The sequence below is a fragment of the Dermacentor variabilis genome, chromosome 8 (assembly GCF_050947875.1).
Source record: "Dermacentor variabilis isolate Ectoservices chromosome 8, ASM5094787v1, whole genome shotgun sequence".
In the NCBI taxonomy this organism is placed as follows: Eukaryota; Metazoa; Arthropoda; class Arachnida; order Ixodida; family Ixodidae; genus Dermacentor; species Dermacentor variabilis.
The window spans coordinates 72,471,604-72,494,952 of record NC_134575.1 but is presented as its reverse complement, the minus strand read 5'-3'; the positions used below and the strand labels follow the sequence as shown (position 1 = coordinate 72,494,952).

Sequence of the window (23,349 nt, the reverse complement as noted above, 5' to 3'; positions counted from 1 at the left end):
CTAACATCTCCAGCACCTCATTAAAGCTTGTTTCTCTTTCGCGGCCTAAACAAGATGGTCAATGTTACAAATGGGTCTGATTCACACAATGCAAATGTAGTTAGCACCACCGGACACAAAGTTTCCCGCTTATAGCGCACATATCAGGCCCATTCTAGAATTCACCAGAGCAGGCGGACTTGAGGCACGATAGAAGCATACAGCGCGGTAATTTTCAAAATTTATAGATTGCATCTACGGAATACATTGACTGGTTTGCGGTCTCGTACCTTTATTTCTAGAAAATAAAGAGAGATTAGTCACAGACAAAGGTCGTTATTAGCCAACTTAAGTTTCCCTATGATGATCGAGTGAGCCCCAACTGGGTCGGCTGCACAATGTATACAGACGATCTGCGACAAAAAGTATGTAAATTCCCCGTTCTGCGCATAGACCCTTCTACAGGTTTCTGTGCAAAACGAATCCAACTAATTCATGGAGATTGCCCCGAAAATTGAGTAATGGAAGTCATCCAGACCTCCGTTAAGAAGACCAAATCCTGTATATAGAGGGCATGACTTTCGTCTTGCGCGGTACTGTTCTGTGGACACCATCTTTTTCGCGCGCTGTCTCGCAGTCCTTCACCCGCGGGCGCACTTTTCTTCGCAGGCTTTCAGCGAGTCGAAGCGGTTGTCGTTGCCACCGCATCCTCCGTAGACGAACATCTCGCACTTCTTGCTCTCCTTGCGGTAGTAGTACATGGGCTTCGAGCTGAAGCACGGGCCGCTGTCGAAGTCCTTTTGGCACGCTGAGTTGTCGACTGCAGAAAACGAAAGAATGAGAGTTTGCTCAGGAACCGCCATAAATAAAGCAAGAAAGAAAACAGCGTGAATGGTTCGAGTGAGCCCGACATTCCTTCATACAAATTAATCTTAACACAAAAGGAAAGAAGCCCGTGACGTCATCGCATGTTTCAAACAAAATAACCTTCTGCAGATGCACCTGCATCAAGCCATGTATCACTCCAGTTTTGCGTAACACGTTTTAATACGGTTGGTTTTATTTGGCTAATTCGCCACTTTAAGTGTATCTGTTTACCTGGCCTGTTACGCCGTCCCAGTGACCCAAGTCGTCTAGTAGCGTGGGCAAGTAGGTGTGTGCTCGTGGCCGTGGTGACGTCAGGGGTGTTGCACCACCGTCATTCCAGCTTCATCATCCGACTCTCGCCATGCCGCCGTCGTCAAACCATCGTCTTTTTACACGGGTCATCATGCATTAGTTGTCATACGTCGTTGTGCGGCCTTCGCGGTCGCTCCGTCATCGTCACTCCAGCTTCGCCATCCGATTCTCGTCATGCCGGCGTCGGGTCATCGTCCCCACACAATCGTGCCATTCTCATCACGCCATTCTCCTCATGCCGGTGTCACACCATCGTCGACATTGTGTCGCCGTCATAGTCTTCATCACGCATTTGTTCTCGGACTGTTCTCGTGATTTCGCCGGTGCCGTTCCATCATCGCCATTGCATATGTGGCATCTAGCTCATCGTCACGCCTTCTTCGTAATACAATCGGCGTCATCCCATCGGCGTCATGCCGTCATCGTCACGCTGTCCTCTTACCATAGCCAACTCTTCGAAAATGTCATCCCAATGGCATCATGCCATCGCCATCATACCACATTTTTTTGTGTTATCCTAGAAAAAAGGCAGGTGATTACGGTTTCCTTGCTCACTTCGTGTTACAGTCCAGGTGTATTACCATTTTTTTTCTCTTTTCATGACCTTCTTCCGTCTTTCGGGCTTCCGCAAAACTGTTTTCCCATGCATTTGGCAAAAGTACATAGAAATACAGAATGTCATATGATGGATGGAGTAACATTGTAGAGAAGGTTATTCCAGTCTCCCGCTGCTCGATCAAAAAACGTAAAAACAAACAAAGCTTGCAGAGTTGACGGCAATATGATGCTCAGTCGGGGATTGATCGCACTGCAACAGAATTTGTCAGAAGGACAACAGAGAGTGGCAATGCGGAAATGGAATACAAGAGTTGTTAATCAGGATTCTGCTTTTAACGCCGAAATGAATGGCCTGTCGAATACAATGAATAAATAAACTTAGTGAGGAACTCCGAAACGATTCGAGTGTATTTATTATGTATGTTTTGGGCGGGCTACAGGTAATACCGGTGGCGTATACATGTTCGTTTTAGAAAAACCGCCTGCGAAGAAAAGCAGCTATAGGAACGGAAGCAGAGAGGAGCGGTGACTGACAGGAGGAGTTCTCATAGTGAAATGTTGTGAATATAGGGTATGTTTCTGAGCAAGGCAGGAACAGGGAATGCCTCCCAACCTCCGCTCATCCATGCAGCTACAAAAAGGGTGAACCATACATTGGTATATCCCTTCGTTCATCTGCAACACCTTTCTGTTAGAGTGTATGTAATAAGTAGGATGGCTAGTTTTCAATTTAGTTTACGTATGAGCAGGGCAAGAACACGACACAAGTTAATTATTTTTGTATCCTTACTAAAACCGCTTTCCTGGTGCGAAACATGAAAGCTAACAACGCCGTGATGATTCCAGATACATTTTTTTTTCATTTTGTACAGGTAGATGCGCGTGTACATATGTCAAAGCGTATCTATGAATATCCCAATGCATGATAAAGTCAACTCAGGAGCAGTCCATCAGATGACATATTCTGAAACGTAATGAATCTGAGCGCCAACACACGTCAATCAAACGTTCTTTCTTAATGACGGCGATGTCGTGCAAGCAGAGTTTCCTTCAGTGAGCTTTGAATTGAGCGAAAGCCTTTCTGTTGTGCCCTGCAACCCTTTGACGGGATATAATGCGTATACAAACTCCATGAATCCATTCTATTTTATTTCTCGGTCTTTTTCTCCAACTTGTCGATACAAATATTGCTCATCATTTCCATGTGCACAGATTTGTATGTGGGACGTCGATGTAAAAGATGTGCCACATTTGACGTAACCCGACTCCCTGTTTAAGAAATGAACGTAGCAGCACCATGGCACGCGTGAATAAACAAACATGAAAAAGAAATTAAAGATCCACTGCCATCTGCTACCTTTGGGTTTCTCCGTGGCGGAGGGTGCCGGCTTTGCAGTCGTCCTTTTGTCCTCCTTTTTGTGTTCCTCCTTCGGCTTCGCAGCGGTCTTCTTCTCGTGCTCTTGCTTCTGCTTGCCCTTGTCGCGTTCGTCCACGTTCCAGGCCATGTCCTCCTTGGAGTCGCCTTCGTAACACACCTCCTCCAACTTTGGTCCGCACCAGTAAGGGTCACCTGCAACGCATCCGAGACCTCACTAGCCTCAACCAATGAAAAAACTGTTTGCAATTCTGTCAAATATAGGCTGTGCGCAGCATCGCTGAGCATAAATAACGTTACTGCAATAAGTTATATTTATTTCAAAACATTACAAACGATCGCAAGAAAAGCATACAGGGCAACGGATTGTTGTAGCAGGAAAGCTATGTTTGCCTCCTTTTCTTGGAAGCGGTTACGCATCCAACAGCGAAGCATAGAGGGCAGTGAACAAGTTCGTGCCGTAGCTTGCGATGAGTGAGTGAGTGAGTGAGTGACGAAACCTTGTTGTGAATGCCTGCAGAACGGTTAGCCTTGCCCTGTTAGGGAGGCGTTACCGTGACGCGGTCATGACGTCTTCGCGGCGTGTGGCGCCTCTACTTCGGCCGCGGCCGCACTATTCTCTTTGGTCGACCGCGCCTGCCCCTCTTTTGGAGTGGCAGCCTCCCTCCGGTTTCGCTCGGTCGTTGCCTTTCGAGGGCCGCCGAGATCTGCTGGACGGCCTGGGTTTGGACATTTTGGTCATAGCATCTCGTTGAGGCCTCGAGCCGCGGCGGGATCGTTGTTATTGTTGCAGCTTCATGCGGATTCTTAGCACAGTCCCAAAGGATGTGAGCTGCAGTGGCTCTTTCCTTTCGGCACACACAACACAGATCACTTTCATAAACACTTGGACACACGTGCCTCATCAGCACCGGGGTGTTTTGCGATCTCGCAAAACAGAACAATTTATTAAAGTGGTCAGATAACTATTGGCCTGGCGGGGCCAGAGCCGAACACCAGAAACCAACGCAGCAATTGACTAAAAAAGCTCCACAAAAAAATGACAACCATTCCACTCTGTGAAGATAGAATGGCAGCGAAAGCTGACGACAGTCAAAGCTCTCAAACAAAAAGCAAATTGCTTTCACTGCCGTTCCATCTTCACAGAGCGGAATGGTTTTCATTTTCTGCGTTGCGAGACTGGCGTCGTTGCTCGTTCGGAGGTGCCCGGGCTCGGGATTGTCGTTTTCGTTCAGCATCGCGGTCGTTTCGCGCCGGCACCGTTCACATTCTCGTTCATGTTTCATCCGGCACTCCTAGTACGCAAGCTGTTCTTCGGGTATGCGAACTATACGTGTCCGCTCCATCGATAACGCAGCTGTTTTTAGCGCCGATACCTCTCCTGCTTGTGTACTACGACAACCTTGACGTCGCGCTACTGTTCACGGCGAGCGTTCTAATCTGTCCTGCATTTTGACACCCGCGCCGCCACACTGCAACCGTATGGGTTGCAGTGTGGTTGCAGTGTAGAAATCGCTAAGTCCGTTTCTGTTGCCGGACGCCGAAATAAACAACGCAAGGTTAGTCATACACAGCTTTCGCTGTAAAACGGGTCCCTCTTACGATGACCATAACTGACACAGAGAAAACACAGCAATAATCTGCTACACTAATCGACGATGCTATCCAGATCTCCATTGAGCACATACTGGGCAAACTGGCGGGTTATACACGTGACACATAACCAAATTCACTGCATGCACACAAATTCAAAATGCTGTAGAGCTGTCTCCTCCTCCTCGCGCTTCAACTCGTTCAAGCATAGCCTCTCCTTTCGCTACGCCCATGACAGCTGTACCGCTGCAGTGTAACAGTCACGTCCGGTGTTCCGACCGCCCCTGGTCACAAAGTTTACAACAAAGATTATTAGAATTGACTCTTGCGCTAGCGTCTACGAAAGCTACAATTATGACTATTAAGCCGGCATGGGAATGATCGGTCGTAAGTAGCAAACTAAATGTTTGGGCTAGCTTCCGGGTCATCCTAAATTGGCTTAAATTGCAGCACTAAACGTACAGAGCGACAAGAAACAAACCAGACACAGCGCTGACTTCCAATTGATTTTATTAGCAAAAGGAACACTCATGACAGTACAATGAGAACTACAAACAGAAAAGTACAGAACTATTGTCGCCTAATCACGGCAGATGTGTCTACTGCTACTTCTACACCTAATGAAAGGCATCCGGTATGTTCGAATAATCTAATTCTTTATTGGGGAAGACAATTGATGACACACTTTCATGCATATTGTCGTGCAAATCGCGCCATCTCGGAAGCCACGATTATGTCTCTGGTGATTCCTACACGATTGTTATCGACAATTACACAGACTTCAAAATTTGGTCTGTACCTTCATTGTGAAATTGCGAGCATTCACATTTCATTGGAAAAGTGAATCCATTGTAACGCTATGAACGAACTATATCGCTGTGGCCAATGAAAAATCACAAGCATCTTTTATATGAAGCGGAGGCTTATCACGACGTTTAGATTAGAGAAACTGTATTAGGCGTTCTCCATGTACATTCTTTGCTATGGGAAAGTAAGAGTTTCGTGGTGTAAGTTTGGTGATGTGATATGGGAAGTGGAATGTATATACACATGAAACGGGTAATTACAATGTATAATATAGGCTACGAACGAAGCTGTCTTCAATTGGCCTAAGTAGCCAAATGTCCATACATTTAAGTTATCAAAGTGTAGCTAACTGGGATGGCGTTGTGTAGACTTTCTTTATTATTCTGAGAGCTCGCGTCTGCAGTGTTATTACGCTATCTATATATGTCTTGTACGTCCAACTCTAGGATTTGACGCAGTAGGACAAAACATTGTGAATGAATGCGAAATAAAAAGCGACAAATACACCGACATCAAAGTAATTTCGACATTTCAAGAGAATAAAACATCCAGATGCCCCATTTTACACATACATCGTTCATCTTATCTAAATGGTGGCCCAACGACACTCCGAGATAGCTGAAGACAGGCGTACCCTCAAGCGAACAGCAATTTGAATGCCACAGTAATGACATAAATTTCGTGTGCGTGCGTGAATTATTGTGTACTTTGTTTTCTTTGCATTTATGGTTACTTTGTTAGCTGACCGTCATTCTGACATCCGTTTCGATTCTGAATTTGTTTTCAAGTTTTAAAGGGCTGTCCGCCATTATTACCATTGCTGTGTCATCAGCGTACATAAGCACATCAGACAACTGCAAAACAATTGAAAAGTCATTTGCGTACCGTGAAAAGAAAAGCAGACCAATAACTGAACCTTGAAGTGTATCTCTGCATTAAAGTTGAGGAAAATACGGTATCTTGTTTATCATTAACTTCGGTTGAAGGCTATTACTGTAACAAGAAAATCAATCGCCAACTTTCGCATTGAAATTATAATGCTGTACCTTCGATAAACGAATACGATGAGTTCATGTGCCAAACGCTTTCTGCAGATCGAGGAATATCACTGCTACTAAAATGTTTTCGTGCAATGCTGAATTAATTTTCTCTCTTAATGATAACATTGCAGATGCTTTTGGGGGATGTGTACAAATTCCATGTGCTGAGGGGATGACAGTTTATACTTATTCAAAAAGTTCCTGCATCCAAATTGCAATATTTTTTTTCGAAAATACTATTAAAGGGACACTGCACTCTAAGAACAGTTTACACCCTTTGGCTTGCCCCTTCTGCCACACAAAAATAATCGTCATCTGCCTTGATGCGTTTCCTTTCTTTATCGCTGCAAGCCCGGAACTTTCCAGCGACGAACGGCACGCGCGTTATCAGAAGGGGCACTCCAAAGGGTGTAAACTGTTCTATGCTGATAACGCGCGTGCCATTCGTTACTCGAAAGTTCTGGGCTCGCAGCGATAAAGAAAGGAAACGCATCAAGGCAGATGACGATTATTTTTCTGTGGCAGAAGGGGCAAGCCAAAGGGTGTAAACTGTTCTTAGAGTGTAAAGGCAAATATTACATCAAGCTAACGTGATAGATTAGTGCTCGAGAATATCTACGGCGTCAACATTATCGTGAACAGAACCTTAATAATCGAGAAATTGAGGCGAATGCACGACATGATTAGAGGCTCCCACGGGGCATTCAAGTACTTGCCCGGTAATGAAAGCACTCCTTAGTTAAAGGGACACTAAAGGCAAATATTACATGAAGCTAAAGTGATAGATTAGTGCTCGAGAATATCTACGGCGTCAACATTATCGTGAACAGAGCGTAGAGACAACACTCTAAGAAAAGTTTCCACTCTTTGAGCCTTGGAGTCGTATCTTGCCACACAACAATAAACGCCTTCTGTCTTGTCCGCATTTCCTTTCCTTAACGCTGCGAGCCCGGTACTTCCCAGTAATGAACGGCATGCGCGTCATCAGCGTGACATAGCATTGCTGACGGGAAAGTAGCGGGCGCAGCGTTTTCAAGAAAGGAAACGCAAGCAAGTCAGATGACGAGTAGCGTCGTGTGGCAGAAATACACCCCAAAGGGTGCAAACTGTTTTTAAAGTGAACACTTAGAAAAATTTACACCCTTTGGGGCATATCTTGTCCCACAGCAATAATCGTCATCTGTCTTGCCCACGTTTCCTTTCTTTAACGCTGCGAGCCCGATACTTCCCAATCACGAAGGGCATGCGCGTTATCAGTGTGATGCAGCATTCTGGACAGGAAAGTAGCGAGCGCCCAGTTTTCAAGAAAGGAAACACAAGCAAGGCAGATAACGATTATTGTTGTGGGACAAACGTACACCCCAAAGGGTGCAACCGTTTTAAGAGTGAATACACAGTTTAGCCACAAAAAGTGGCGCCACGCGACCACAAAAAAAAATACGAACTTTTTAACAATGGTGGCGCTTCTCAGCAGGCGCAGTTTGGCCGAGGTTATGGGAAGCATAAGTTTTGGTTCGGGTTTGGTTTCAAGATGGCAGGAAAATTACGGGTCGGCTATGTTCCAGTTGAGCTGAAAATAACGGTTCAGCTCCGGTTTTCGGTTGACTTGCGGTTCAGTTCGACATCCTGCACAAGAGAACTAAAGTCCTTCGTGAATTCTGCGATGTTGTATCTAGTGTCTTAAGATTCAAGATAATTTGACACATCAAAAATACAGACATAGTAGGATATAACTTTTAAAAAAATGGCAGCTAGCAACCAAGGCGCACGGACCACGCGGAGTTGTGTTACTCCGCCAGCCAATCACTGAAGCAAACAAAATCGTCGTCATGCAACCTTTTCAAAATGGCGTCGTACTTGATGCCTCCGTAGCATCTTTTTCAGAACCTTTTCATCGGCAGAAGTGATGAGGTGTGCAACAGACATGGACAAAGTGTATTAAATCTGAGCATTTCACTCTTGAAAAGTCTGCGGTTCAGTTCATTTCATTGCTGAGCCCGTTACACTCATGACATTTCACTGGCAACTGCAGTGAAACTTGATAATAAATAGCTGCAGCGAAGCCAGCATGTTACTTCAGTTAAATAAAGAATTAGACGTTCGCCATTCCACTATAATAGGCGAGGGAAAACATATAAAATTACGCGCTAATAATTTGATTTTTATGGTTACCGCATTGTTTACGTAACATGGAAAGTTTGAATTGAGAACTATTTGCAGCCTCACGGAGGAGCAGTGGCTGACGGTTATGACGGCGTAGGCGGGGCTTCACTGGAGAATTAAGCTGTATCCGACTATAGTAATACAAGTATTTGGGAATGTATCGCTATACAGATACAAGAACACGAAGAGTACCATTAAGATAGCATTCAATATACATGTATATTTGATTCTGCCCAGCCCTGGCTGGTAAAACGCATTTTCTGGGAGCACCCCTCGCACGCGTATACATTATAATACACATTCAAAGAAATTTATTTTAATTACTTAAAACATGCAAGGTTTTCAAGACTGTTTGAACATATAGCCGAAGGCTTGTGCTGCGGGTCCAATGGAGCAATAACAGTCAAGCAAATATTGCTACTGAGTTTATGTACAATCATGGTTAGATCATTGACTCGGAAGCGATTACGTAAGTGTCTATATTTGATATGAAGTCGAATGCATCAGGAATTGCATGAAACTGGTTTATGCCAATTCGTGCCGTCTGCTTGCGTGCACAATTGCCACCAATTTGATCTATGAGAGCGTTGTGTCGTGACGAAAAGCCGCCATGGGAAATGCGTTTCAAATATGAAAACCTAGCATGTAGCGTCAACTTCGAACCTATACCACAATACGTTGCACGCTGTCTGGGCCAAGAAAATCTGCTTTTACGACAAGGAACATGAGGAGGTGATTACTTTCTCCACTGCTGCGTCTAAGTGGAGTAAATTAAAAAGTAAAATTGGTTTTTCGACTTGAATAAAGCTTACCCCAACCTCGAATACATGTTCCAGAGGTGTCAATGGGTCTTGGGAAGACATGGCCATACTTGCCTGATCCTTTCTTGACTGTTTCCTTGGTAATCTTTTTATCCTTGTCCGCCGCTGGGTTGAAAGAGAATATAATTGTGAAGATAACATCAAACGTACGTTTCCAATTAATATTCAGTTAGGCCGAACGTATGGACGATCAGAAATATACACTACAGAGGAACATATCAATCAATTTCGACTGGTATCCTTTCAAAGGAATTTATTTTATTTCATTTGGCGGGAAATGATTAACTACTGCCAAGCAAGGGCAAAACTTCATTTTCTTTCTTTCTCCTTTATTTCAGGAAGAAAATAGGTAGGAAACAACAGCCAGCCAAGAACCAAAGTAGGGCACCCATGCTTCAAATCGGTGCGCTCATCAAATTCGTTTCTTAGCCCCACTATGAAAGAAAGCACATTTGTTTCGGTAATGCACCTGTTTCCGTCATTTTATTGATAAAACGCGCTCACTTCGATTCGCTGGGCACAAAAATCCTGGGCCAGTATGAATGTGCCGATTCTATTGCCACGATTCCTTCTCGCGCTTCACCCGGTACAATGCAGGCCGTTACAATGCTGGCCATAGACGAGTAACATACAAAACCGGTGACAGAGTGTGGGTTTGGACGCCCATCCGAAAGAGGGGACTATGCGAGAAGCTGTTTAGGCGATACTTCGGGCCGTATCGACTATTACAACGCCTAAGTGACGTCACCTACGAGGTATAGTCCCAGGCAGCCCCTATTGCACGAGGCGCCGCCAGCACCGGCCTGAAATTGCGCGCGTATAGTGCGTATGAAACCGTACGTCAGCGAGTGACTGTGCGAGAAACTTCACATAGTGACCTGCTCTAGCATCGGGGCGATGCTTCTTTTTTAGAGGGAGGCAAATGCCACCTCTCCTCTTTGTCGACGACACAGACAACGATGGGAGCTGTAGTAGGCTTCGTCTCGGTCCATTCGCCTGGCGGAGATTAGAAGACGAAGTCCTCTCTACGCTCGACTTCTAAAACTAATTGTTTTTGTTATACGTGTCCTCGTCTCCTATCTTCGTCGCGCCGCGATATATATGTGCATTTGCTTAAGAGTGTGCGGCGCGCTTTCGTTGAAACGTCAGTGTGGGAACGCGTCTATCAGTAACCGCCTCGACGCAGCTGGCTTCGTAAACGCGCGCGTAGAGTTGCCGCGCCTCGGTGACGTGCCGCGCGCGACGTAACACGCTGATCACGTGACGCGATCTCCTCCCCTCCCCTATTTCTTGCCACCATACCTCACGGTGTAAGAAGTATATCCGTACACCGTGCCATACCTCCCGTTGAGCATTGCCGAGACGGCGCGCCTTGTTCTAGCGTTCTGGCGCGAGACCATTGTCACGGCGCCGATACGTCATCACGATCGTCGCCGCGTGACGGCGTAGTCCACGGGCGGAGGTGCTAAGAGCATTACGGGTTGACGCGACTGGGTTCAACCATGGCCTCCGAGATCTGATGGCATGCGCAGTAAAGAACGGGAAAGTGGGATAGGACTCGGACAGTAGAAAACAATCGAAACCGAAGAAAGAAAGCTGGCCAAAAGATACTGAGTTACATCAAGAGCTGTACCCACAATGCTTATACATCTATCAACGACGTATCTGCGTGATTTGGGCGCGTATATTTTCCGAAACCATAACGCTGCGGTTCCAAAAAAAAAAAGCACCAGTGCTGTCATTGTGGTTAACCACGCACTGCTCACACTCCATGTTAAATACTCATGTCATATAATTTATTTGTTTAATATTCGGGATAATGTATTCAGACGCTGTTGTGCATTGCCTATCAAATGCGAAGCATTCCTTCGCGAACATTTGCGACTTTTACAGAATCTATCTATCTATAGCCGCCTTCGTCTTGGTGCTCTCATGTTCGTTTCGTTAAATTGGTATGTACCAGAATTGGCACGGTATGACAAGCGTGTATGATGAACATAAATGATCGGTCACGACATGAATATTTTATTTATTTATTTATGTAATACATACTGCGGGCACGAAGTAAGTCCATGCAGGGTGGATAATACAATATTAGGTCGCAAGAAGTAAAACAATGTTAATACAACAAAATGCTGCAACAATAAAAAATAATCCTGATACAAAAAGATACGAGTCTCATGAAGACAAGTCATTCCAGCCATTAACGGTGCGTGGAAAGAAAAAGTATTTAAATAGGTTGATTTGGGCAAAATAGGGGGTTAGTGCATTTTGATGATGTTGGCGAGTAGGTTTCGTTACTAGTGGACTTGCATGCATTGTCGGGTCGAGTGCCAATTTGTTATTAAGTAACTGAGAAAGAAAGTCAAGCCGTAACTTTCTTCGACGCGATTTAAGTGTAGGAATATTATTACACCTAATTAGTTCAGTTGGTGAGTCGAATGTCGAAAATTTCTTGTGAACAAACCGGATAGCCTGTCTTTTGATTCGTTCAAGTTTGTCTATGTTACATTGACTGTAGGGATTCCAGATTACACAGGCGTACTCTAGCTTCGGTCGAATTAAGTAGTAATAAGCAAGCAGTTTAACAGAGGATGGGGCGTGTTTAAGCTTGTATTTGAGAAAGCACAGTTTACGACAGCAGAGAAAGATATATTTTGCACCTGAAGGTTCCAGGACAAGTTGCTGCAAAGCGTGACACCTAAATATTTATAGTTAGTAACTAGTTTAAGTGCAGAGAAGCTTAGCATATAACTATAAGAGAAAGATGTTTTCTTGCGGCAAATGGGAAGAAAAACACTTTCTTCAACATTCAAGGTCATCCCCCATTCACTCCACCAATAGAATATTTTACTGAGGCTATCATTTAGAACATCTTGGTCACTAGTGTGGGTAATTCCTTTAAACAATACACAATCATCTGCAACTAGTCTTACTCGAACATTCGGCTTTACAACATCAGTAACGTCATTCATGTACAGGAGAGAGAGAGAGAGAGGAAAGGGGAAAGGCAAGGAGGTTAACCAGAGAAAAAGGTCCGGTTGGCTACCCTACACTGGGGAGAGAGGGGAGGGGGAGGTAAAGTGGTAACAAAGTAGAGATAAGGAAAGGAAGGAGCGTAGACACACAGTCACAATCGGTCACTGGCACCGAATACTGTCATCGCACAGCACAGTGACACTTGCCGCACTATCAACATCTGTTCAGGCTACAGCCGCCTGTCCAATTCTGTCGCCCTCAAAAACCGCATGTACAGGAGGAACAACAAAGGGCCCAGTACGCTTCCCTGTAGTACCCCAGATGTCACTGGAAGACAGGCCGAGTGATGCCGACCTACATCCACGAACTGTTCGCGATTGCTTAGGTATTGGGCGATCCAAGAAACAAGTACTTCTGGTACGCCATAGTTTTTTAGCTTAAATATTAGTTTGGAATGAGGTACCTTATCGAAGGCTTTACTAAAATGCAGAAAAATTGAATCAATTTGGTTGTTATTTTCAGTTGAAGAAACAAGAGTGTGAATGACAGTGATTATAGTTGTGTTACTGTAGAATATCCCTTTCTGAAACCACGTTGAGAGTTGGTTAGAATTTCGTTCTCATCAAGAAATTCATCGAGGGCTTTTGCAATAATATGCTCAATTAGTTTACAGCAATTCGACGTTAGTGAGATCGGGCAATAGTTTTCTAAAAGTAGCCGGACGCCTTTTTTAAAGATGGCCACCACACGGGCTGTCCTCCAGTCCTTCGGCAAACTCGAACACAACAAGGAAGCATGAAATATGATGACAAGGTACTTTGGAAGACGTTCGGCATATCGGCGAAGAAAAACATTTGGTATGTTATCGGGTCCAGAAGAAGTTTTAGTTTTCAAGTTAAGTAGCATTGAGAGAACTCCAGGGTAACGAATAATATTTGAAAAATTCATTGCAGTGTCTGTGGCAGCGGGAAGGCCATCAGTTGCCGCAGAAGATACGCTGTTGAAGTATATATTGAATTGTTCGGCAATGCCTCTTTGTTCGTTAATAATAACGCCGTTAGCAGTAATCTGCGAATCTGAAAATATCACGACGCGTATGTCATGTAGGTCATGAAACAGTCACCCACGTCTCGATGCTCTCATGGTCGTTTTGTTAATGGCCGCTCATGACATGAAGGTCATGACATGCGTGTCATGTACGTCACGAAACAGCCGTCTACCCCTTGATGCTCTCATGGTCGTTTCGTTAACATAGTAGGTACCAAAATTGTCATACACAAGTGTTTATGACGAACATGAACGGTAGGTCACGACATGAATATCGTGACATGCGCGTCATGTTGGTAATGAAACGGCCGCCTACGTCTTGGTATGTACGAGAATCGGCATAGTCTGACAAGAGTGTATGACGAACATAAATGATAGGTAATGTCATGACATGCGTGTCATGTAGACCGTGAAACAGCCGCCTACGCGGTTAACTTAGCAGGCTCCCCGCACACTGCTTCGCTTAACAACGATTCCCACAGGGCGTGGGATCTGCCCGTTTCTTTATCTGTCCGAACGAAAAAGAAAAAATACATTGTATATCGCTGTAGAGTACTTCAACAATAGCAGACGTTTGCACGTTGCGGCTAGAGGTGAGAGGTGGGCAGTACACGGCCGGAGCGCGTCACCCATGCGGTCGGCTGGGCTACGCGTGACTTTCTTTGGTATAGGGAAGACCTGTCCGGCCTCAGGCGGCAATCTGAAGCATGAGTCGTCGCCACCCGTGTCTAGACCGGTATAACTGAAGGACCTGCGTACATCGATTTCCCCAAAAATAGCAAGAAGTGCCGCCATTATCCTTTTCCTGCTTTGTTCGATGGCAGCGGCCGCATCTCGCCGCGTTTCAGCCGCCAAATCGCATTTCAAGGCCTCGAATCGTAAAACGAAACAAAAGGCAGCGCGGCAGCGCATGAGCAGTGCCGTCTTTCTTTTCTTTTTCCTCGCTTCCGTGTTAATGGCAAGTTGGCAGGCCATTTCGTAAAAAAACATGGCGCATGGTGGCGCTTTGAAGAATTGTCGCCACTCAGTCATATTTAAGCTTGTAGATGGACTGAACAATACGCTGTAAAAGCGATTGCAAAATTCGCCGACCATTACGATATACTCCCAACGCCAAATTTGAGCGCAGCTCTATACGTGTTTTCAGTGCGCGATATATTGGCTGGCGCGGACAATCTGTCTCGTGCGATACGTTGCAAGCGGCGCGAAGTGTGGCGCCACTACCTCGTTAATCGGGAGATCGCGAGAGGCAGCGCGTGGCTGACGCGTGGGCGCAACTCACAGCAGCCGCCGCAGACGGACCTCCGCTCATGCAGCACTTTGTTTCCATATGTGGTTCCGGTGGCGTCACCGGTGAACAGACGACGCGCGCTACCGTGGCGCCATCTCGTAGCCATCGTCGCCGTACAGCCCGCCTTGGGCTGCACTACGATTTTTTTCTCACGCTTTCGCCATACCCTTGTCCTCCGCTTTCCTCCTCGCGTTCTATTCGCTATCGCCGTCTTTCGTCCCCGGCTGCGCTCCGCGTTCACTCTTTCATCCTTCGCTATGGTTGTTCGCTCAGTTACGAAAGACGCCGACGCTCGCCGCATGAAATCAAGGTAGACTGCTGAGGCACCAGGGCGAGCTGCATAGCACTCACAAGCTGAAAAGAACAAACTCAAAAGGACAAGTGGCCACGGGCCGGAGATATTCGAAGCCGCGAGGTTATTGCACAAAGTGTGGATGTGCAAGGATCGATGATCGGAGGCAGCCGTTGCTGCCGTAATCCCACAAGCCCACGTGGAGTCGGGATAAGGTGAGTAAGAATGAGACTGATTGTACGAGATTTAGGTAAAAATATATCTGCGCAGTGGGGCAGATAATAAAATAATTTCATTTCAAATTCGTGTCATCTTCTTCGTCACGTGTAACACTAACATATAATGCCAGCCCACAAAAGCACCAATGTTGCGAGACTGGGGAGCCTATACTTTTGCATACGTTAGGTAAATTTCTTCCATAGGTGAGCTTACCCAATCAACACTAAAATTTCATATTACACATCTTTTAGAAAAATCATCAGCAGTAAAACAATTTTCCTAAATAGCTATTCAACGCGTCACCGTATATATGAGAAAGAAGGCTGTATTTATGCCGAGGAACCGCCTGCTAAATTCAACATCCTTGAAAAGGGGATATTTGCTTATAATGAATACATTTTCATAAAATTTCCTGGCTAAAATCGGAAAGTGAAGAATAACCGATTACAGCAAGTAACTCTCACAATAAGAAGCATGCATCCAAACGTGCACAAACCTAATTCCACGCACATCGTGTCATGTCCTCAAGAGATACAAAGTGAGAATATTTCGTTTACTGTTATGTAATCTTTTTTTTATAAATCCGCATCGTCTTCTTTTGCTACTAACAATGATACTTCATAAAGTAGCAGTATTAATCAAAACTGACCGTACATCCGCCCTAAGACTCTCGAATTCGTACAGCGTACGCGCAGTGACAGTTGCGTACCCTGAAACATAATGGCCCGCGCACGTGAATTGAAGTTCTGCACAGAACTACACGATCCCTTCCACTGCGCAGCAGTTCACATATATTTTGTCTCTAGAGCAGTTGCCACCATCTCGTTCTGTCCCGACGCAACCTTTTTCAGCCAGCAGTTTCCAAGTCCACAGGCTTCCCAGGTGCTAGAAATTAAGTGCAGGGGCAGGTGAGTTTTATTTCTTTTTTTTTTTTGCGTGTGTGTAAGCTAGACGCAACAAAATCAGGAAAGCCGAAGAAGAAAGGCGAAGCTGAGGGGCAGGGACAATGTATGTATACCGTATAATATGTTACCTCTTTTGTACATAACTACGCAGTCAGCAGCGCCTATCAACATGTTTCGTGCTCTAAGCAATAAATTTCGTGCAAACCTCCTTGGAGAAACGTAAAGCAGCTGCTGAACTTTATCACTAGACTCAGCATTCCATTTCTTTCCTCATGTGTTAGTTCCTGCACCTGAATCTAGAGTTGCAGCCCTCAACAGCGGCACAAAGGCGGCAAACGAGACTAACACGAGATGAAACGCAGCCTTACCACACATGATTCCAAGGCCCAGGAGAGTCCAGCAGAGCGTCGCTGTTCTCTTGCGCATATTTGTTACATCTGCACCTGCTGGTTCGTCGCCTCTCACTGAGACGGCGCCGGTGTAACCGACTTCCTCGAACAACGCGGAGAAACGAAAACAGACAAACAAGAAAGCCACTGCGTAAATTAACGGCTATAGACGTGACAAAGATATGAGTCCTTCCTCGAAGTTAGCACTTGCATGCCCGTGCCCGGAAACATGCCGTCAGCATTTTCTTTTCCCTTGCAATTTTCGTCACGTCACCTTATAAATGCCTTCCTGTGGTCTTTTGTTCGCAAACACATTTCCCCGGTGCCGTACTGTGTAGGCTGGAGGATCAAGTTTGAGGAGCGATTCCAGCCATTTACTTTTCGAGACGCAAAACGTCGAGGTTAATTCAGGACGTCCATCACCACGTGCAGCTTCGGTTTGCAGATGTGCGCACTACGAGAACCGACGTGTTAAAATGGGGGAAGAGGAGAGACGGCAACATAGCATTCTTTGCCGACACACGCTCACACACACGTGAACGAGCAGCGCCGGCAGCCCGTGCTGTTTATTTGACAGACTGCCTCACCTGCCGTAACGATACGCAACCCGTGAGGCAACTGAAATGCACGCAACGGGCCAAACGATTCTCTCCACAAAAGCTTTCTGATTGCTCTTTTCCTAGTATAGCTCACTCACGCGCAGCTGTCGCTACAATAGCCGTGTTTCTGTCGCGTTTTGTTTACGGCCCTTACGATAGACACTTCCTTACAGTAGTTGTCGTCTTGGAACATGTAGTGACAACGTCCGGGCGTGTCCCTATAGAGAGCCTGCGGTAATTCCGCAACCCACCAAAACGGCACCTGTAGCGTTCGCGACGAGCGGCGCAGCAAGGCTTATCGCGTGCATCAGTGGCAACACTTTCATTTTTGACCAGGCTTTTCTTCATCTTTCTCCGCCTCAAATATAACGCATTAGTATAGGATCGTAGTATTACGAATATTTCAAGCGCTGACAATTTATAAACTTCTCCAATGTGACGCTGTTCCGTTTCCAGGTTCACGGGCATTGACTTAATTCAAGCACGTGCATTTTTCACTTGGACTTTGGAAACGAACGCTTGCAGTGACGCAGCCAGAAATTCTTCTCGGCTTTTCAGAGTGGGCGGTGAACACCTAGACGCCCGCGCAAAGGGTGAGAGGGGTTTCTAGTAGGTTTCCATTGTGCAGAATGGAGCTGTATTCCTGTCTTTAAAAAGAAACAGTATCTTGTCTAGGCATTTTAATGAAAACAGTAGACTTATCATTGAAGCAGTAGCGATCGCAGAGGGTCACTCGCTTAGTAAGCACTCAGTCGGACTTTTTCATTTTCCTATGCTGCCCTCTGCCGCACGCCGCTGGAAACGTTTCGGAAGGGTGCCGGGGCTTTTGTCGCTTTTCCTTTATTCCATCATAATAACAGTTTGCTCGTGCAATAAAGCATTATCAGAGAAAACTCCTCTCGCATAAGCGCTCATTTGTATAGGCCGTGTTGCTCCGTCGCGAAAACGCGCGGATACGATTGCTTACAGCGTTGGTATAACTGAGCAAGGCGGTTTTTATGCCGCTGTAACCCTCTATTGTTTCCCGTTTGACGCAGAGGTAAACAGTGCATCTGTGGAAGGGAGAAATGTGCCAGCATAACAATCTCTACGGATCCACCCATCTACGTATAGGGAACGCGACCGGCAGTCTACGCGATCGGTGACGTACAGATGTTGGCACAGCGCTGCGTCGCCGCTTGCCGCTTACTGTGTACGCGCCGTGCGAAGTGGAGAGTAGTTCATTTCAAATCGCTAAAGCCAGAACTGAACTATAAGAGCAGTTTCCTTCGTCCTAATTGCTTACTCTTCAGTTCAGGAACGCCGGTAGCGGGTGCGCGAACTCGACGGTGCCAGACCTAGTCTACACTGAGCAGGATCAACGTTGGCTCAAACTTCATGAGCGCGGCTTGAGAGGGCCGAAGCTTGTGCATTTCAACTTCATGGGCACGTTCGACTCATAATTATATATGTACAAGCGAAGGTGCTGTCGATATCGCGTTGTCGGTTCGACGGCCGATCGCGCGGGGTTCGGTTGAACGATGGTCAGCACGCTGATTTTGTCGGTACCATCGACAAGAAAGCCTGTCGCAAATCGACAACTCGCGCTCGTCTGTTACGTCGCTGTCGGCCTGGTATGATCAAATGGTTTCGGTGACCCACTGTGCTGAATCATTGGCCAATCGTTGGCGTGAGCGTCTTGTCGGTCTCGTATCGGCCCAGTGTTACCGCGCCTTAAACGAGTACGTGAAGTCAGGCACGCGCTGCTATACCACCAGCAAGTGGGGGCCCACGCTGCAGGAAGACTTCGTCAGCAACGTGACGTTTTAGTAGTGTCACCCAAGGGTAAAGCACGGATTTTTCGTTAAATTTCCTAGTAATCAATGGAAGGCGGCAACTACCTGGCTCACGGTGCAGTCCGGACCACTCAGACGAAGCCCTGGCCACTTTCTGTTTTAAAGTGGATTTGCAGTCTCACGCTACGCTACGCAGGTTTTCGGCACCGCACCGACGTCGAGCTAGCAATGGACTTTTTTTGTTCTTTCTCTTTTTTTTTGGGGGGGGGGGATATTATGGCGCGCTAAAACGTTTCGCGACTAATCCGCTAGGGCAGGCGCATGCGCCGTCGCGCCATGAAAATGAACTTGCTTTCTTAGGATCACACATGCGTTGTCGTTCATCTTAAGGTAGACAGTTATGGTCCGTTTAAATTTTGAATGCGTACTCACGCTGGCTTCGTTTGCTTCGTTGTCATATATGTTTGCTATTCGAAATAAACATTCAGTTGGAAGTCAGCACTTGTCGTCATCATTCTTTCGGTCCTTTTGTCTATGTACGTGCTGTCGTCAAGTTTGCCACATATACTGTGCCGAGGGGAGCACATGTCGCCTTGAAAAAGACAAGTCCCCTTGTGTAAACGTTGGCTCCCGCTTTTACTTTGATCTCGCTTGGCTCGTAATACGTCGTGTAACACAACAAAATACGTTGCGTTATAATCTTGATATTTCCAGCACTTCTATTTGCTCATTATCTGACTTGTACCACTGTTCTTTCATGTTTGTTTTCTGTTCTATGTGTAAAAGTGCACCAATACTAAGGCGCAGAGCTCCTCTTGGGAATTTTCAGAAATGAATTAATGAATGCCCTAATTTCGTATGAAATCCTTTTACAAACAGAAGTTATATGATAATGAAACTTCAAATGCATGTCAGCTATACCTCCCAGAAATGACGTATGACCTTTTAAAGGAATGAATTCAGAGTTGACAAAGAGACAGGGAATAGTTTGCAATTTTTTGTCGGACGAATGAAAGAGCGTGAAGCTAGCCTTGGATGCATTAATTGATAATGTATTAGAATTGCACCACTCTTCAAGATAGGTTAGATTATAAACGAGGGTCGCAGAATCGGAATGATGAGAAATGATATTCTCATGTCATCGCCGTAATTTAAGCAGCAAGAATATTTACGGCAAATTGGCAAGTCAATAATGTATGCTAAAAATAATAAGGGGCCTGAGATCGAACCTTGTGGAACACCTCTATTAATACGAACATGGCTACATGTATAGCTATTGATAGAAACTGCGTAAAACTTATAAAGGAGAAAGCAGTGTCAGTGCATGACCAGTTATGCCATAGTACTCAAATTTACAAAATATAATTAAAGGCTCAGTGTTATCAAACGCTTTTCAGAGGTCCACAAAATGATAACCAGCGATGTTGCCGCTACCAATGAATGAGCTAATTTTGTCAGTGAAGCATACCACTGCTGTACCAGTAGAAGGATGTGCTCTATAAAGCCAAATTGACATGAAGAGAATACATTAAACTTGCTGAAATATTTCGATAGTCTTAGTTCGATTAGTTTATTCAAGGTTTTATTCCGGAAATGACGCACAGATATGGGCATATAATTATCTGTATTCAGTGGATAACCTTTCTTAAAAACAGGTGCTACGTTTGCAACCTCAAATTTTTTTTCGGGAAAGATACCGGTTTCGACGCAGCGGTTAAATACCTGGCTTAGAACAGGGACAACAAAGGAGCTTACAGGGTTTAATATGTTTTGAATGAACGTTGCCTAACAAAGGTCCAGTAGCTTTTAATCCTGGAATAACCGACAGAATATCGGAGGCACAAGCAGGGAAAAGAAAAGAAAATTGATTTGGAGGCACCAGAAACTGGAAGCCCACAACAGCTTCAGGGAGACTTTAGAACTGCAAAAAAAGTGGTCGCTAAAACCATTGGCTACATCGTTGGGCGTAGTGAGTATGGTGTACTTTATACGAACAGATGTAACTTTGCTATACGACTTTGTAGAATTTAAAAATTCGTTGAGGAGCGGCCACCTTCTCTTAGTGTCAGTTCCACAAATTTGAAGTTCTGGTTCATAATAATTTATTTCGGCTTTTTTTTTTAAGTAAGCCTGATGTGTTGGAGTATCTCTTATGGCACAGTTTCCAGTTTTCATTGAACCGTTGAAGTGTGGTCTTTTTATACAAGTTATCTTTCCTGCGAAGTAATCGTACGAGCGAATTGGACAGGTCAAGGGCAGCGTGGTATATTGTAAAGCGTTTGACGATTGCAATGTAGTTGAACCCTCAACATCTGAATAAATAGCGTCATAAAATCTGATTAACGCCACCTAGGGATCATTAGTAGCATAACATCTGACCAGTCTGCGTCGGCACTAAGCCGACAATACTTATTTGAATTAAAAAGACGCCTCTGACGTGGTATCATACAATTAATGAGGGGCAGGCAAGGTAAATGTTGAAGAGGAAAGAGTGCCGAAAACTGGTGGTTCATGCGCCGTGGAAAGAGTGCGCCCACCAACTCCTGTAGAGCGTGTTTGAGGGCGCTGCTTTTTGATGCGGGCTAGTGTTACTGTGTATTCGGGAGCCACATACAGAAACTCTAATGCGGACTGACGGTCTGTCACGTGATATTTGTCATTTTTCGCGGCCTCTCTTTGTCAGCCGGAAAAAAAACATAAACGGGCAGAAATAACCTGGCTGAAAACATGCCCCTTTTAAGTTTCTTTACATTTTCTACAAATACTTCATCGGCAGCACACCACTCAGAGCATTAACTAAAATTAGCTCATTGCAATAAATAATTAATTGAGTGGTGTCAGCAACAAAATACTGGCGGCCGCTCTACACTGTTAGGCAAAATTACACCCTTTTGCCACACTCTAAAATAGTTTGCACCCTTTGGGGTGTATATCTGCCGCACAACGATAATCGTCATGCGCCTTGATGCGTTTCCTTTCTTTAACGCTGCGAACTCGGTACTTTCCAGTAAGGAGCGGCATACGCGTTATCAGCATGACATAGCATTCCCGACGGGAATGTAGCGGTTGCGGCGTTTTCAAGAAAGGAAACGCAACCAAGGCAGATGACGATTATCGTTGTGTGGCACATATACACCCCAAAGAGTGCAAACTTTTTTTAGAGTGTAGGCAAACTTGCACTCTTTGGGGTGTATCTCTGCCACACAACGATAATCGTCACCTGCCTTGCTTGCGTTTCCTCCTTTGAAAACGCCGCGCCCGCTACTTTCCTGTCGGGAATGCTATGTCATGCTGATAACGCGCATGCCGTTCGTTGCTGGAAAGTATCGGGCTCGCCGCGTTAAAGAAAGGAAATGCGGACAAGACAGATGGCCATTATCGTTGTGTGGCAAAAGGGTGTAATTTTGCTTAAGAGTGTAAGGCGTAGCCACTTCAGTTGTCTTGTATCTTTGAATTATAACGAAACATTTCTTTGAGTATTTAGTACTCTATCTTAAATAAATTTCATAATTCGGTATTTAGCCCTCTGCTCGAATACTGTTTGCGTGGTATTTAGTAACTTACCTTAATTACATTTTCTGAGTATCTTACAAACCTGGTTCTGTATGGCGATGTTCAAGATTCAGCCACTTCCACGTAAATTTTCTTTTGTGTAAGCGCGCGTCCTCTATGTGCGGCGTCGCCCAGTAATTTGATAGCAGCACGCACACCTTCCCACAGGTGTCGCCCGCTACCCACAGACAGTAGAGTCGCTGGAAAAACCCCCCATGAGCGGCTACTCTTCCCAACTTATTTATGACTCTTTTCTTAGACTGCCAAGATTTGCTGCCTGTTTAACAAAAAAGCAGGAACGCCCGCTGGTTACGCAGCACATTTTTTTCTAAGTTACATAGGCGATGTATAAAATTATTGTGCTTTTAGAGCGGTTTATATAACACGCATAGTGACAGAGTGAAACTAAAGCTACTGGGTGTTCTGTTGTTTTGTATTTCTTGTTATGCATCAAGCACAACATCATTTGGGTATGCGCTGTAGCATTTCAACGTAAAACATAGTATTTTTTTTCCAGTGATTCTAACAGACAGTAGGATGAATAAGTGAATGGATGCTATGAGCCTTGAGGCGAGTTTGTAGGTTGCGCCGCCGAGCCCATTTTCTTATTTTGTCTAATGTCCTACCTTAATTATTGAAAGCAAAAACACACACAAAGAATTCCCCGTATCAAACCTTCTGAGCCACTACTTTCTGAAGCCCCCTAATAAAGCTAAAGGCTGCAGTACATCTTTATCTTGCCGCCCGCGTCAGCGATTGCTCCCTCCTGGTGGCAGAAATTAGTCT

The 23,349-nt window shown here is 45.2% G+C and overlaps 1 protein-coding gene across 2 annotated transcripts; it reads right to left on the bottom strand.

Moving 5' to 3' along the window:
- Positions 1 to 251: 251 nt before the first annotated feature.
- On the bottom strand, positions 252 to 17,017 carry LOC142591099 (uncharacterized). 2 transcript variants are annotated; one of them, XM_075703481.1, is made up of 4 exons: positions 16,617 to 17,017; positions 9,507 to 9,620; positions 3,074 to 3,286; positions 252 to 799 (listed from the first exon to the last, which is right to left on the bottom strand). In XM_075703481.1, the coding sequence occupies exons 1-4, from the start codon at positions 16,672 to 16,674 to the stop codon at positions 621 to 623; spliced, it is 564 nt and encodes a 187-aa protein (XP_075559596.1). In that variant the 5' UTR covers positions 16,675 to 17,017; the 3' UTR covers positions 252 to 620. The 2 variants fall into 2 exon arrangements, with proteins under 2 accessions (XP_075559596.1, XP_075559597.1); XM_075703482.1 differs by having other exon boundaries at positions 9,570 to 9,620; positions 16,617 to 17,016.
- Positions 17,018 to 23,349: the final 6,332 nt, after the last annotated feature.

Bases quoted from the DNA above. Each gene is read 5' to 3' on its own strand.
- LOC142591099 (XM_075703481.1), bottom strand. From the start codon at position 16,674: ATGCGCAAGAGAACAGCGACGCTCTGCTGGACTCTCCTGGGCCTTGGA. The intron at 3,287-9,506 runs GTAAGCTTTATT...GATGCGTTGCAG, and splicing joins AACATGTATTCGAGGTTGGG to GTGACCCTTACTGGTGCGGA. The intron at 800-3,073 runs GTAGCAGATGGC...CGTTTTCTGCAG, and splicing joins CGCCACGGAGAAACCCAAAG to TCGACAACTCAGCGTGCCAA.